General features: G+C 42.0%; 1 protein-coding gene across 1 annotated transcript in view; it reads left to right on the top strand.

Annotated features, from left to right (window-relative positions):
* musk (muscle, skeletal, receptor tyrosine kinase) overlaps nt 1–16537 on the top strand; it is a 37661-nt gene that overhangs the window by 2201 nt on the left and 18923 nt on the right. The window contains exons 2-9 of the mRNA XM_088320332.1: nt 3921–4200; nt 11838–11964; nt 12647–12798; nt 12868–12995; nt 13056–13197; nt 13257–13381; nt 15981–16140; nt 16448–16454. Coding sequence (XP_088176458.1) covers nt 4134–4200; nt 11838–11964; nt 12647–12798; nt 12868–12995; nt 13056–13197; nt 13257–13381; nt 15981–16140; nt 16448–16454 — 908 coding nt within the window. The 5' untranslated portion in view covers nt 3921–4133. The remainder of the gene's footprint in view (nt 1–3920; nt 4201–11837; nt 11965–12646; nt 12799–12867; nt 12996–13055; nt 13198–13256; nt 13382–15980; nt 16141–16447; nt 16455–16537) is intronic.

The following is a 16537-nucleotide window of genomic DNA, read 5'->3' as shown; positions in this document are numbered from 1 at the left end:
AACCGCACAAATTAGGAAAAAAAGTACCTCTCCTTGAAAAATGTTGGAGACACCTCGTCTATACCATGTTACTGCAACACTTCCACTAAATGGATAGCGTATTGCAAAAATTCACTGAAATTCAAAATTGGAGAACACTCTCAGGTTCATCCCATGGTACAAGTACATGGTGCTAATTTCCTTGATTTTTTTTTGTCAACATCTATTTAACTGCCACGAGCTTTTCCAGCAGCTGCCCTATTGTTTTAATGTCTGCTCCTATCTTCAGTGTTTTTTCTTCCCGTTTTGACAACTACACTATGGATTACTTCTATCCTGTGGGACATGGGTTTTAGCGCACAAAAAAAATGCGTGTATTCAAGGAATTTCAACTCCTTGCCCTGAGGAATTCTCGTGCCGGCGTGATGAAGGGGCCTATCGTGGAGGAATAGCCGGAGCTAGCGAAGCGTTAAGTCTTCGGTACCATCCGTAATCATGGTAAATGCAAACTCACGACCAAATAAGATCATCGAGTGCTGGTGGAAAACATCGAAGCGCACAGGGAGCGCAGTTGCTGTGTTTTGCGGAAACGTGGCTCACGTTTAGCATACCGGACGCTAACGTGTAGCCACCCGGAGCTATTCCGGCTTCAACGCTGCTAAACAGAGACACGAAAGCCGGGGGGAATCGGAGAGGAGGCCGACTTGCTAACACGAGGTGGTGTATCCCCGGATTTTCACAGAGAAAAGTTTTCCATCTGCCCCAGGGATGTCGAACTTTTGGACTGGCGTGACGTCATCCACTCCATTACAAGCACCCTTTGGGCATCATGTTAATCTGTTAATAAACAACGGGGTAGACTGCTGGAAGTGTAAATTTCCCTACGGGGATGAATAAAGTATCTATCTATCTATCTATCTATCTATCTATCTATCTATCTATCTATCTATCTATCTATCTATCTATCTATCTATCTATCTGTCTATCTGTCTGTCTGTCTGTCTGTCTGTCTGTCTGTCTGTCTGTCTGTCTGTCTGTCTGTCTGTCTGTCTGTCTGTCTGTCTGTCTGTCTGTCTGTCTATCTATCTATCTATCTATCTATCTATCTATCTATCTATCTATCTATCTATCTTAACTGGGAATCTAACTGCCAGTTTCACTAACTTTGCAAGATGGTGGGCAATTCTAAAGTGACCGAAAGCCTCCGGCAGCAGGTATTCTAGATGAAGACAAAAGGGATGACCCTATCTGCCATAGCAAGACAAGTTGATTGTTCCAAATCTGGGATTTCAAGAATACTGAACCTTTACAAAATTACAAACGCAGACAGGTCGCCCAAAAAGGCTGGTTGTCCACGGAAGACAAATACAAGAGAGGACAGGTCATTGGAAAGATCTCTTTAGGTAATCGTTTCCACACTGCAGCTTGAATTGCCCGCCAGTTCAGCTGAACATGGTTAGGTTATGTCTCGCCATACAGTGTCTCGTCGTTTAAGAGCAATTTAAATTGAGACCCACACTGCAGTGACCAAACCTCTCATCAGCAAAACAATTATAAAAGCTAGACTGAGGTTTGCTGAGGAGCATGTTGTGTGGACACAGGAGAACTGGTCCAGAGTTCACTTCAGTGCTGTTCAAAATAACAGCAGTGCAATGTGACTAACCAGAATAGCTCAGGGTTTTGGTAAATTCCTTTTTTCTACATGCCAAACAAGTTACCAGTAGGTGTTGTAGATTCTCAGAAAACAATCAGGACCCAGAATCCCACCATTAATAATAGGCATACTCCAAAGGCCAAGCAATTGGGCAAACAGTTCAAAGGGGTGTATTCAGAAAATAGCACTATCTGCTGTTTACTGTACTAACTAAAAACTATTTTATATTTCAAAAAAAGGAAATAATTTAGCAATCCTAACATTGAGTTGCATAACCACAGTTTTTTTTTAGAACTTCTTTACATCTGTGTGGCATAGAGTCAACCGATTTGTGTTATTTCACTCCATGATTGCTTAAAAACATTCCAGAGTTCATTTGCATTTCTTGGTTTTGCTTCAAGTCAATTCAAGTCAAGTCAAATTTATTTATATAGCCCTTAATCACAAAAATGTCTCAAAGGACTGCACATCAATTTTGAAATCACCCCACAAGTTCTCGATTGGATTGAGATATGATGATTGGACTGGCCACTCAATAACATTTATTTTATTGGTTTGAAACCAGGTTTTTGCTCATCTACTGGTGTGTTTAGCGTCATTTTCTTGTTGAAACACCTATTTCAAGGGCACGTCCTCTTCAGCATAAGGCAACATAACCTATTCAAGTATCTTGACATACACAAAATGTCTCTGTTTTTCTACCCATTTTAAGGCATTGGAGATAATTTTAGCTAAACATCCAACACCTTTCTTTGGAGCAGTGTCTTGAATGACCCATTTTCCTCGAATGCATATTTAACCTGTACTGGCTTCATCATCCTTAAATAGGCGCCGACCCGATTCCCACCTGATTCCCACCTGTTTTTGTTCTTTTTGTTCCCCAAAATCGATGAACACAGCTATTTTTTTTTAAAACACACCCTTTTGAACTATTTTCCCAATTGAAGTACCCTTATGAATGCTGTGTCTTGTTTGTAATTCTGAGAATCTAAAGCACTCACTTGTAACTTGTCTAACATGTTACAATAAAAAATATGATAAAAAGCATGCACATTGCACTGAAATTATTTTGAACAGCACTGTATTTGGGTCTAATGGGAAGCATTATGTTTGGCGACACATTACAGAAAGACTAAACCCGAAGTGTGTAAAAACAAATCTGTGAAAGGTGGAGAAGGAAGTGTCATGGTTTGGAGCATGTTTTTTGTAACAGGTAAGGAATTTACTTGAAGGTGAAAACATTTAATTATTGGCTAGGCCTGCCCAAAGTCCTGATCTCAACCCAATAGAGAACCTCTCTAAACTCATTGGTCAAGCTGTGGTCATGAAACCCACTACAATCATCAAACTGTGAATAAGGCTGCAAGAAGAATTGACCAAAATCAAACCAGAGCAGTGAAGTCATTCACAACAGAGAACGTTGCACTTATTACGTCTTGTCAACGTTTGTTAGCATTCATTTTTTTTCCATGCCAAAGTAATTGTTTATCTTTAATTTGCTACAAAGTTACAAGCTAAAATGGTAAGCTGATGAGAAAGGAATCGACACAATATCTTAAGTCAAGTCACATTTATTTGTATAGCCCACAAGATGTCTCAAAGGATGGGACAGGATTACAATTACACCATTGCCTGATCTTTAACCAACATGCAGGCAAGGAAAAACTCAAAACCTCAGCATGAGGAAAAAAGAAACCTTGAAAAGGGGCCTAACAAGTGGTAATCCCCCGTCCAGGAAGACCAGGGTGCAATAGATTTAGCAATGGGTAACAGTACACAAACATATTGAACATCATTTAAGGGAACAATAGGTAGCATGTTGAAATTTGCCCATAAAGTGCATGACAGCAACGGCGCCTCAAGCCCGTAATGTAGCTCCCCTTCTCTCATAGGAAAAAGGCGTGGATTTTAAAAAAATGGAACATAAAACTCTAACAGGCACTGCTGGCAAATCACATAACGAGGCAAAAGAAAGGACTTTTGTTAAAACAGCACACAGCTGGATTTTGAAGGTTGTAAGATAAGATAAGGCTGGCTATTCGTAAGCCAACTGCTGGGAAAGTACCTTGAAACATTGAATACAGAAAGTTTGTACTTCATTAGCACATGTGGATACGCATAAGGTGCATTTATAACAATTAAAATGATGTTGTGATTATCAAAGTAGTAACATTATTATTAAAAAATAAAACTAGTATGGCTGGAAAACTCATGTGGTAGAGACAACATCTCCAGCGAAACATTTTGATAATCTAACATGCCTCGCTGCTTTTTGCGAGCTCTGCAGCTTGGAGAGCTGCTACAAACAGGTGCATGTGTGGAGCAGCGGCAGCTGCAGCCGTCACTCCAGAAAGAAACTCCATGCATCCCTGTAAGCTGCCCACTGTCAAGAAAACGTGTGTGGCTAGTGACGACGCTCGCGCTGAGGAAGGAAGGGCCAGGTGGTCCAAACATCGACCGCCGTGGAAGCACACAAAACTTTTAAGGATTTCTAAGAAAGATGGAGGCAGCCTTGAAGATTTTTTGGTTTCTCCTTTCGGTGGGCTTGAGTCACGGCATTCGAAAAGGTCAGTCGGCGCAGCCATGTTAGATGTTTTGAAAAGGATTTTGACAACCAATCAGGTTTGAGCTCTTTCACTAACTTGTCAAAAGGAAAGGAAATCTGTCTGCAGACACGCTTGTGTGAGTCACCCTTACATCAACAAAAGACACAGCAATGTGTTAATGGTCTTACAGATCGGACAGACTCTTGACTCCATTTGTGTTCACGTAATATTTTGAAATATTTCCTTACCTTTACAAAAGAGCTGATGAAAGCATTTACTTATATCAGGGGTCTCCAACATTTTTCAAGTGTCAAGCCTGTTTTTAGTAATTAGTGAAAGAGCACACCGTTTGATATGCATTATTAAAACTAGCAACTTAGCTAGATGGCTCGCTAAATAGTTTGATAGTTAGCTAGAAATGTAAACAGGTAAAAACATAAATACAAGGGAACTACCCGTAATTTCCGCACTATATGGCGCACCGTGTTATAAGGCGCACCTTCAATGAATGATATATTTTAAAACGTTTGCCATACATAAGACGCACCCCATTATAAGGCGCTATAAGTGCATGCTGGTTTAAGATCAGGTAATTGTGAAATTTTGTAATTGTAATCCTGTGCAGTCCTTCGAGACATTTTTGGGATTAAGGGCTATTTACGGTAAATAAATGTGACGACTTGACTACAGTAGAGAATGTAGTTACGTTATGCAACCTCTAGATGTTGCCACGCTAAAGGGAATGTCAACAAAACATTCAAAAAGGTCAAACTTTATTGTTAACAAACAAGCTTTCCACAACTCCATTCACTCCCAAAATGAATAAACAGCCATTTTATTATTTTCTCTGAGGTAAAGCATTTTCGTGACACATCTTTAACATCTTTGAACAACATCAAGGCATATAATTTTACTTTTCCTCCATTTAGTCAACACGCAAAGAAATAAACGTCTGATACTGTTATTTTATATGATACGTTAGTGCAATCGCAATAAAGTGACACTCGTAATGTGCAAAAACAACAAGTGCAAAACAATAACAATAAAGCAATAACATAATAACTGTAAAATGTAAAACGTAAACACACAAAAGAAAAAAAAAGATCACTCTATAAGCTCCTCATAGACGAATCCCTCGAATTCTTCTTCTGCTGTGTTCGAATTGACCATCTCAGTGAATGGGCCATTCAACACGTCCGGTGTTGTTGTCCTGTGCCAGCGCTGTTGCCTTCATACGTATAGTTATCGTACTGACACTTCTGCTTGCCGCTCTTTGTTAAACAACCCACTGTTCAAGTGTCTCCTCTAACTCTGGCCATCTTGCTTTATTGCCACGGAAACTTTGTTGAGTTTTCCTTACTTGGCGGAGCTTATCTTCATCCTTTCTCCACTTCCTTACCATAGATTCATTTAAGTTTAACTCTCTCGCTGCCGCTCTAATGCCGTGTTGTGCTGCGTGACTGATCGCCTTGAGTTTAAACTCGGCGTTGAACGCGTGTCTCTTAACAGGAGCCATTTTTTTATACAAATACACGTATGAAAGAGAATCGTTGTTTAATATTTCCCAGTATGCACAGCGCGAAAAATGGAGTCGGCGGCTGTTTAGTTGCGAGACCTTGCGAATTTAATATTGAGCCATATATAAGGCGCACTGTGTTATAAGGCGCATGGTCAGCTTTTGAAAAAAATTAAGACTTTTAGGTGCGCCTTATAGTGCGGAAAATACGGTAGATAGCTAGATAAAGAGTAAAGTGCCAACAAACTAAAAAGTTAAAGAAAGCTAGATAGTTAGCTGGAAAGGAGGCCAAATCTTAGCTTGGTAACAAGCAAAAAACGTTCAATTGTGAGCTAGATAGCAAGCAAAAAATGTAAAAAGTTAGCTAGATAGCTTGATAAATGGCTTAAAATGTGGGAAGATAGCTCGCTACAAAGCTAAAAAGGTAGCCCGTTAGCTAGTCAAAAAACTGCGCATTATTTGCTCATTTGCTTTGTGGGGTATTCAATGTTTGGTCAGAGTTTTGTTTTGCAATGTCAGAAAATGATTAAACAATGTAAAAACATGTGAAGTTAATACTGTGTTTTAAGTCAATCACATAGATATGTTATCTGTCCGATATTGGTGGACTGTGAGGTCAGGGAGGGGGGCGTAACCTTGCATTTGCGCATCAAAGGCTGTCTTGACAACTCCACCACAGGGGATCCGCCCTTCTCAGGAGACCGGAACACATAGCTGGTACACGTCTCACCTGGCAAGGGCCGTCCTAATTTGTCCAGCAAGAAAGAAAGAGGTCATATCCTAACAAGAAGAACTGGACTGAAACACTGGCCAGAGAACCAGTCAAATCAGCAGCCAAGCTCGATCAAGCTAGTGGCCAAACTGGTAGGAAAAAGCCAGCGACCTCAGAGAAGCCATCTCCATGAAATCTCGTTGTTGCTAGGTATTGGTATTGGTGTGACGTAAAAGGTTGAATTTTATGAAAATACAATAACGTAATAATCAAGCGAACGTCGTTGTCTATGCAAATGGTGACAGTTTACGTTGTCAACTTCTAGTTGTCTTTGTTTTTTTTCTGATCATTTTTTTGTGTTCTATTCTTCAGTAGATGATTAGTAAAAGACAAGTCCATAAATCCAAGAGTGTGTGTCTCTCGATTAAAGTATATTGAACGATCAAAACGGTAAAAATAATTCACCTAAAGTGTGTGTAGCCACCTTTCAGAATAACTGCACAAAGGTTTTCATGCATTTTCCTAACATAATGATCTAAAAATGTACAATGAAGAAAATGATTATTTTAACACCCTGGTATTTTGCTATTTCACCAACTTAGAAATCATGGAGGGGTCTGACATTTTCATCGTAGGTGCATGTCCACTGTGAGAGTGATAAACTAAAAAGAAAAATCCAGAAATCCCACAGCATAATTTTTTTAACAATTTATTTGTGTGATACAGTTGTAATTAATTATTTAAACACCAGTATCATCTAGAATTCTGACCTTGAAAGACCTGTTAGTCCGCCCATTAGAAATCCACCTGCACTCATTGTATCATCCTGAATCATATGCACCTGTTTGAGGTTGTTAGCTGCATAAAAACAATCAGTAAGACTTTAACTCAGCGGTCAGGCAACTTTTTAACAGAGTATTCCACAGCACTGGGGCCCGGATGGAGAACGCTCTCGAGCCTGCAGAGTTCTTGGCTCTAGGAGTCACAAGTAGACCGGCATTTTCAGAGCGGAGGCTCCGTGCAGGAATATATGGGGAGATCAAATCTGAGGGATAAGAGGGCGCAAATCCATGCAAACATTTGTATGTTAGTAAGATAACCCTAAAGTCACATCTTAAGTGGACTGGGAGCCAGTGAAGGTTGGCCAATACTGGAGTAATATGCTCAAACTTTATTGGCTTAGTCAAGAGTCTAGCTGCCACATTCTGAACCAGTTGCGAGACATCGGGACACCAAAAAGTAATACATTACAGTAATCAAGCCGAGAAGTAATAAACGCATGAATTAGAACCTCTGCATCTGATTGGGACAGCATCGAATGAATCTTCACAATATTACGGAGGTGGAAGAAAGCTATTCAAGTAATTTTTTTCAACTGTTATTGAAACGACAGATTAGGTTCAAATATAACACCTAGAATTTTGACTGAGTCATTACGGGTGATGTTACATTGGTCTAGGTTCAGGGCAGTGTTTGAAAACAACTCTTGACAATGACCTGCACCAATAATCAACATTTCAGTTTTTTCTGGGTTAAGACGCAACAAATTAAGTGACATCCAGAGACAAAAATTTTACACCTCTACAAGGCTGGAAAGGGCTACGGAGCAATTGCCCAGCAGCTTGGTGAAAAAGTTCCACTGTTGGAGCAATCGTTAGAAAATGGAAGAAGCTAAACATGATGGTCAATCTCAATCAGAATGGAGCCCCATGCAAGATTAAGTGTCATCCAGAGACAAAAAATTTACACCTCCACAAGGCTGGAAAGGGCTACGGAGCAATTGCCTAGCAGCTTGGTGAAAAAGTTCCACTGTTGGAGCAATCGTTAGAAAATGGAAGAAACTAAACATGACGGTCAATCTCAATCAGAATGGAGCCCCATGCAAGATATCACCACGTGGGGTCTCAATGATTCTAAGAAAGGTAAGGAATCAGCCCGGAACTACACGACATGAGTCGGTCAATGACCTGAAAAGAGCTGAAACCACCGTTTCCAAGGTTACTGTAGGTAATACACTAGGACGTCATGATTTGAAATTATGCATGGCTCGAAAGGTTTCCCTAATTAAACCAGCACATGTCTTAAATTTGCATGTGACTATTTGGATGATACAGAGGAGTCATGGGAGAATGTTTTGTGGTCAGATCAGACCAAAACAGAACTTTTTGGTCATACAGAAAGTGCAGAATTATTAGGCAAGTTGTATTTTTGAGGATTAATTTTATTATTGAACAACAACCATGTTCTTAATGAACCCAAAAGTCTCATTAATATCAAAGCTGAATATTTTGGAAGTTGGAGTGGTGCTTTTTTAGTTTTAGCTATTTTAGGAGGATATCTGTGTGTGCAGGTGAACATTACTGTGCATAATTATTAGGCAACTTAACAAAAAACAAATGTATACCCCTTTCAATTATTTATTTTCATCAGGGAAACCAATATAACAGCTCAACATTCACAAATATACATTTCTGACATTCAAAAACAAAACAGAAACAAATCAGTGACCAATATAGCCACCTTTCTTTGCAAGGACACTCAAAAGCCTGCCATCCATGGATTCTGTCAGTGCTTTGATCTGTTCACGATTAACATTGCTTGCAGCAGCAACCACAGCCTCCCAGACACTGTTCAGAGAGGTGTACTGTTTTCCCTCCTTGTAAATCTCACATTTGATGAGGGACCACAGGTTCTTCATGGGGTTCAGATCAGGTGAACAAGGAGGCCATGTCATTAGTTTTTCTTCTTTTAGACCCTTTCTTGCCAGCCACGCTGTGGAGTACTTGGATGCGTGTGATGGAGCGTTGTCCTGCATGAAAATCATGTTTTTCTTGAAGGATGGGGACTTTTTCCTGTACCACTGCTTGAAGAAGGTGTCTTCCAGAAACTGGCAGTAGGACTGGGAGTTGAGCTTGAGTCCATCCTCAACCCGAAAAGGCCCCACAAGCTCATCTTTGATGATACCAGCCCATACCAGTACCCCACCTCCACCTTGCTGGCGTCTGAGGCGGACTGGAGCTCTCTGCCCTTTACCGATCCAGCCACGGGCCCATCCATCTGGCCCATCAAGACTCACTCTCATTTCATCAGTCCATAAAACCTTAGAAAAATCCGTCTTGAGATTTTTCTTGGCCCAGTCTTGACGTTTCAGCTTGTGTGTCTTGTTCAGTGGTGGTCGTTTTTCCAGCCTTTCTTACCTTGGCCATGTCTCTGAGTATTGCACACCTTGTGCTTTTGGGCACTCCAGTGATGTTGCAGCTCTGAAATATGGCAAAACTGGTGGCAAGTGGCATCTTGGCAGCTGTACGCTTGACTTTTCCTCAGTTCACGGGCAGTTATTTTGCACCTTGGTTTTTCTACACGCTTCTTGCGACCCTGTTGACTATTTTGAATGTAACGCTTGATTGCTCGATGATCACGCTTCAGAAGCTTGGCAATTTTAAGAGTGCTGCATCCCTCTGCAAGATATCTCACTATTTTTGACTTTTCAGAGCCTGTCAAGTCCCTCTTCTGACCCATTTTGCCAAAGGAAAGGAAGTTGCCTAATAATCATGCACACCTGATATAGGGTGTTGATGTCATTAGACCACACCCCTTCTCATTACAGAGATGCACATCACCTGATATGCTTAATTGGTAGTAGGCTTTTGAGCCTATACAGCTTGGAGTAAGACAACATGCATAAAGAGGATGATGTGGTCAAAATACTCATTTGCCTAATAATTCTGCACTCCCTGTAATTCCACTAAGTGTGTTTGGAGGAACAAGAATGAAGAGTACAGTCCGAAAAACACCATCCTACTCTGAAGCATGGAGGTGTTAGCATCATGCTTTGGGGGTGTCTTTTTGCACATGGGACAGGACGAGTGCACTGCATTAGCGAGCGGATGACTCGGGCAGTGGATTGTGATATTTTGGGGAACAACCTCCTTCCCTCAATCAGAGCATTGAAGATGGGTCATGCTTGAGTCTTCCAACGCCACAACGACCCGAAGCACACAGCCAGGAAAACCAAGGATTGGCTCTGTAAGAAGCATATCAAGATTTTAGCATGGCCCAGCCAGGCTCCAGACCTGAACCCAATCGAAATTCTTTGGAGGGAGCTCAAACTTCGTGTTTTTCAGCGACAGCCCAGAAACCTGACTGATCTAGAGAAGATAAGTGTGGAGGAGTGGGCCAAGAACGACTACAGTGACTAGTGAACGACTACAGGAAACGTTTGACCTCTGTAATAACAAACAAAGGCTACTGTACCAAATATTAACATTCATTTTCTCAGGTGCTCAAATATTTATTTGCAGCTATATCACAAATAAATAAATTGTTAAAAAAAAATAATGTATTGTGATTCCAGATTTTTTTTAAGTTTATCTCTCTCACAGTGGACAAGCACCTACGCCGATAATTTTAGATTCCTTCATGATTTCTAAGTGGAAAAAATAGCAACATAGCAGGGTTCAAATACTTACTTTCTTGACTGTATGTGGTGCTCGAAAAAGGCGAGTTTTGAAAACAATAAACTCCGCTCTTTAATTCAATTGGTCAATGAATTGTTTGTTAGAATAATTTATTTACCACCCATATTTGCAAAGGCTTCATGAGACTTATAAATTGGAATTTAGTTTGTTGTTTCTCCTGTATAATAAATTGATAAAAAGACAAATATATGTGTTAAATCCATAATTAGATTTTCATCATATTCTATTAATTAATTGCTTACAAATAATTAGCTATACTTAAATAGATTCATTTTTTTCATGAAGCCCATGACTCAGTTAACCAATAATAAAAAACTAGAAAATCTCAATGTCATGATTGCTGATTCAGGGCACCTCTGACCGCTCCTTGGCGTCAACAGCCCTGTGCGCTGATTGGTTCCCTGCCACTAAACCCCCGGTCCCTGGTTGCCGGTGTCAGACCGTCTGCAAGCCTTCAGCTCCAGCTGAGGCTAGCCTTCCGACCCTGACTCCCTCCTGTTTTTTGGCTGTCGCACGTTTCCCGGCTTCGTCCTGTTTCTGTTTGACTACGTCTCTTCTCCTCCGCCCGACAACCCGACCTGTTTTCCCGTTTTCGAGACCGCTATCGCTCGCCACAGAAGTGCTACATCTGCGTTCTGAGCGATCTGCTCCCCGCAACCAACGATCACTAGATTGTAGGTGCTAGCCTTTTCCTCCTCGATAAAACTAAGAAACGAACACAATTGGGTTCTGTCTCCGTTTCTGGTGCCTGACACTCAATGACCCAGCAACTCACCTTAGAGGGAATTCTGGTGCCCACGGGCACAACGTTGGAGTCCCTTGATTATAAAAAAACACCAAATGTGTGATATGCTGAAAACTTTAACATTACTATAAATTATCTGGTATTTTGGGGACAAAATGAGAGCTTGCCTCCAGTTTTTTATTTTGAACGCCGTAGTCTCTTTCCTAGCGCCTCGAATTGTGACGTCGTTGGAGGCGGTGGACGTACTCTTGGACCACAACGCAACTTTCATCTGTGAGGTTGAGTCCCGACCTACGGCGGATATCACGTGGAGCAAGAATAACCAACCAATCATGTACGTTTGCAATCTGAACATTTGTTTAACCCAAACTTGGGTTACTGAAAATTTCTGAAAGGAAAACTCTTTGGCAAGTTGTAATGTTGGCGGGACGAGAGATGGAGATTTATCTCAAGACCATCTTTCGTCAAAGCAAATTATGTTTTGGTCTAAACAAAGCCTCAGGTAGTTTTAATTTCCAAGAAATACAATAAATGATGGCAGCACGGCGGCGCATTGGGTAGCGCGTGTGCGGCACAGTTCTGAGGTCGTAGGAGCCTCCTGCTTGGGTTCAAATCCAGCTCCCGGCCTTACTGTGCGGAGTTTGTATGTTCTCCCCGTGCTTGCGTGGGTTTCCTTCGGGCACTCCGGTTTCCTCCCACATTCCAAAGACATGCATTTCAGGTGAATTGGATGGTCCAAATTGTCCCTAGGTGTGACTGAGCGAGTGAGTTGTCTGTCCCCGTGTGCCCTGCGATTGGCTGGCAACCAGTTCAGGGTGTCCTCTGCCTACTGCCCGATGATTGCTGGGATGGGCTACAGCACCCCCGCGACCCTACTGAGGATAAGCGGTGCAGCTAATGAGATGAGATGAGATGAGACAATAAATGATCATGTATCTATGCTTTATCAAGCTTGACTTATCGTGGCTGCGGTTAAAGACTGTTATTAAACGATTGTGGTCCGTGCCGGCCGTCAGGTACCAAGACTCCAGGTACCTGATCGAAGAACAGGGTCAATTGCTCCTTATCCCTCACGTCCGGGAAAACGACAATGGTGAGTACTGCTGCCTCGCCAGCAACGGAATCGGCGAGCCCGCCAAGAGCTGCGGAGCGCTTCAGTTGAAAATGAGTACGTTACCGTCTGATTTGTTCTAACCTTCGATGATGGCACCAGTTTTAAAATTCATTTCTGAAGCAGAGCCCCAAATCAAGCGGCATCCCACAAACGTGACCATCTTGGTGGAGTCCAAAGTGGTTCTACCGTGTGTCGCCCTCGGCAACCCCAAACCGGATGTGACCTGGCTCAAAGATGATGAGCTGATCAAGGTCAACATGAAAGCTCACTGTTTTTGTCATGGATTTAAAATACTGCTTACCTCCCATCAGGTCAGCGACAGGGTCAATATTTTGGACTATGGCGCGCTGAAAATCCACTCCATTAATCAGGGTGATGCCGGTCAGTACCGATGCGTGGCCAGGAACAGCTTCGGTTCAACCTTTTCCAAGACGGTCACCATTGAAGTACAAGGTAACGATCTACTGTTGGCTAAGATATTCTCAATTGTTGAATTCGCGCAAACTGTACAGCTCCAGCTAGGATACTGAGAGTTCCCCAGGAGAGGAGAGTGGCGTACGCCAGCCAAATATCCCTGGAGTGTAAAGCCACCGGAAATCCCGTGCCTGCCATCACCTGGCTAGAAAATGGGAATACTGTGAGTGCTCGCGTGACCATTCTATTTAACCATCTAAGCCTATGTTGCTTACAGTTTGTTTTATATCTAAATCACCATTGAACCCTTAACATTCCGACGGCCCGATGGCGTACCGGCAGACTGCTGATTAGCAAAGATGTGATTTGATGAGGGGGGTGAGGGTCAAACAGAGTTGCTGGATACAACCGGAATGTTTGATGTTTGATCTTACATTACACATTACACATAGTCCAGTGTTTTTCCGAATTGCTCAGTCCACAATTGAATGGATTTGGGAGTACAGTCCATAAACATGCCCGATTAAAGTCGCCGTCGACGATAAAGCTCCGTTGGGGTGTGCAAGCTGCTGTTTATTGATAGTAGCGGGCAGGAGATTTAGCGCAATGCTAACGTTAGCATCCGGTGAAACGGTTAGCGGTGGAAAGTAAACAGCAAACACAAAGACCACAGTTAACTCTCCCGGTACATAGAAGGGTCTGCACGATACTGCTAGAAACTCCATATCGAGTGAGCAGTGATCAGTCTGAAACAAAATACTAAAACTATAAAGCCAGCCTTACCCAAAGTGCTGGTAACTTCTCATGAAACAATTCCCCCAAATATGTTGTGGTTACATTCATGAAAGCCCAGTTATTCCAACTGTGGAAAGTATTTACTCCAAAACACACAATTATGCCGAAAGATTAAAAAATAAATCTGCCTAAAAAGCATCCCTGCATTGTTTGATATTCTTCGTATCCGTCTGTTTGGCCCCCTTACTCCACTTTAGAAATAAACAGACTCGTCAGATTATTTTCAATACTTCTGTTAGCCTCCGACCATTTGATTTACACCACTCTTGGCCAATTGCAAGCTTTTTTTACGGTCCTTAGCCTGTGACAACCTATGACCAATTAATCTTTAAAAATCTGTAGCCAATAGTGACTGATTTAGATGTGGATTGACACATTGGTTAGCCAATGAAATTCCCAACATAAATGTACGGAATTTAACAATATGTATTGGTTTTACAGCCTTGTGCAAAGCCAAGTGTGCACAATCAGGGATCTATTTCTAGAAGGAGAAGTTACACATTTACTCTTTCAACAATGTCTAGAAAAAAATACAGGAAAAGCAAAAGTTTAAAGTGGCCAATTTTGGAAATGCCTTGACCCAAAATTAGAAAAATGTGTAAAATATAATGTTTAGTTTTTCAGTCAAGTCAAGTCAAGTCAAATTTATTTATATAGCCCTTAATCACAAAAATGTCTCAAAGGACTGCACAGGATTACAATGACACAATTACCTGATCTTAAACCAACATGCGGGCAAGGAACAACTCAAAACCTCAGCATGAGGAAAAAGAGAAACCTTGAGAAGCGACCTCACAAGTGGTATCCCCCTTTCAGGATGACCAGGGTGAATTACATTGAGAATTACAGTACACAAACATAGAAAACTCTAGGTAACATGTTGAAAATCTTTCCGGAAAGTGCATGACAACAGCGACGCCCCCAGCCTGTAAACTAGTCCAGAAAGTCTATGATGGCCACAACGCAGCTTCCCATCTCTGCCAGCTGGTCAATGCAGGCGTTCACATGCTTCAGGTCAAACGCTGGTCCGCTGACTCATCTCAAATTGTCCTTCTCCTTCGTATCACCACCAGGCAGGCAGTCGGAAAAAGACAGGACATTACAGAATATGAGGTGGGCATCAATCAGACTGTGATCAAATTTCAAAATGTACCAGGTATGGCTCTAAGCTATTGTCTGTCATGTTTTACAGTTAAAATGCTCACTCATCTGCAGGCATTTGACTGCAAAAAAACAACAACTAAACATAAGGCGAGAATAAAAACCTTCTAATTCTGTGTGTTCAATTTCAGATCACTTAATGTTACAAGCACTTAGACTGGTTATTTTTGTTTGACACAAAACAGTATGTTACCTTTCAAAAGACACCCACTGTCACAAGCCAGAAATTGAGACCGGACCCAGTAGTGTTGTTTACTCAGTTTTATTGATAAAGAGGGACAACAGGGCTTGCTTCCACGATCCGATGATCAACGGTCACGGGTAGCTGGAGCGCTGAAGTGGCACCTGCTTGTCGAGCGAGGATAATTGTAGACTGCAGGGATACTGGTCACTAGCCGGGAGACCAAGGGCAGAATCGGGTCCAGAAACAGGTCGGCAACAGGTATCAGGTAGGAGAAAACAGGGCAGGAAAATGTCGGAAGGTGAGAGCTTGCCTAGTTGGGAGCATAGGTTCGCAACGATCTTTTGAAAGCCGGGGGTTTAAAAGGAGTCTCTGAACCAATCAGCTCTCTGGGCTGCTGGCGCCAATTGGGCAGTCACAGGTGCCCTGAATCAACAATCATAACACCCACACCGTTCACATTCCGAAACAGTTCAAGAACAGCATTCAATTTACTTTGGGTACGTCTGGGATTGGGATTTTAGACGAATTTTACGGAACGGTTAAGGGGTTTAACTCATGAATTCATATACGTTGGTGTTGCAGTATGATTAATATCCGAGGTTATTATTTCAAAGAATATCAAAAACGTGCCTGCAAAATGTTTAAGCGGCATGACCTTGAGACAAACGTGGATCCTTTCCAGATTTCCGGTGCCTCTGTGGACGAGACGCTGGCTGGAGAAGCCATATTGTCGGTTCTTAGGCTGACTGTGATCAAGCCGGCCCTCTACACCTGCTTGGCCTCCAACAGGCACAGCGCGGGGGCCAACACCGTCAAAGCCACTGCCAAAGTGACCGTTGCTGGTGAGTTTGCTTCGGGCATCTTATTGCGCCTTCAGGTGTTTTTTTTTTTTTTTTGCCCCCCAAGCTCTCTTTATCCCCTGCACATTTGTTTTTCAACGTCACCTCAAAGAAAACGGTGGCCGACCACCCACCCACATCGGGCGAATGACCATTTGGTCTTAGGTCTTAACAAAATTACGTCCACAATACCACAAGGATCATTTCCCCTTGCCAGTGATGCTAAACTCTATGCTTTCTGTCTTCTGCCTTCTTTCCTTCCTGGTTTTCCATCAACCTTCATCTTGCGGATTTTGCCATTTTCCCATAGAGTGGAGGTAAGACAATTTGCTTTGCTCCTTTGCTCATTGAATGCCACGCATTGTCTAATTCAAGTCAGTTTAATAATACACTTTTTAAA

Source organism: Urocampus carinirostris, chromosome 16, assembly GCF_059441175.1.
Source record: "Urocampus carinirostris isolate Australia breed hairy pipefish chromosome 16, RoL_Ucar_1.0, whole genome shotgun sequence".
NCBI lineage: Eukaryota > Metazoa > Chordata > Actinopteri > Syngnathiformes > Syngnathidae > Urocampus > Urocampus carinirostris.
Note: the sequence above shows the minus strand (reverse complement) of the source record. Positions and strands in the feature narration are given on the sequence as shown.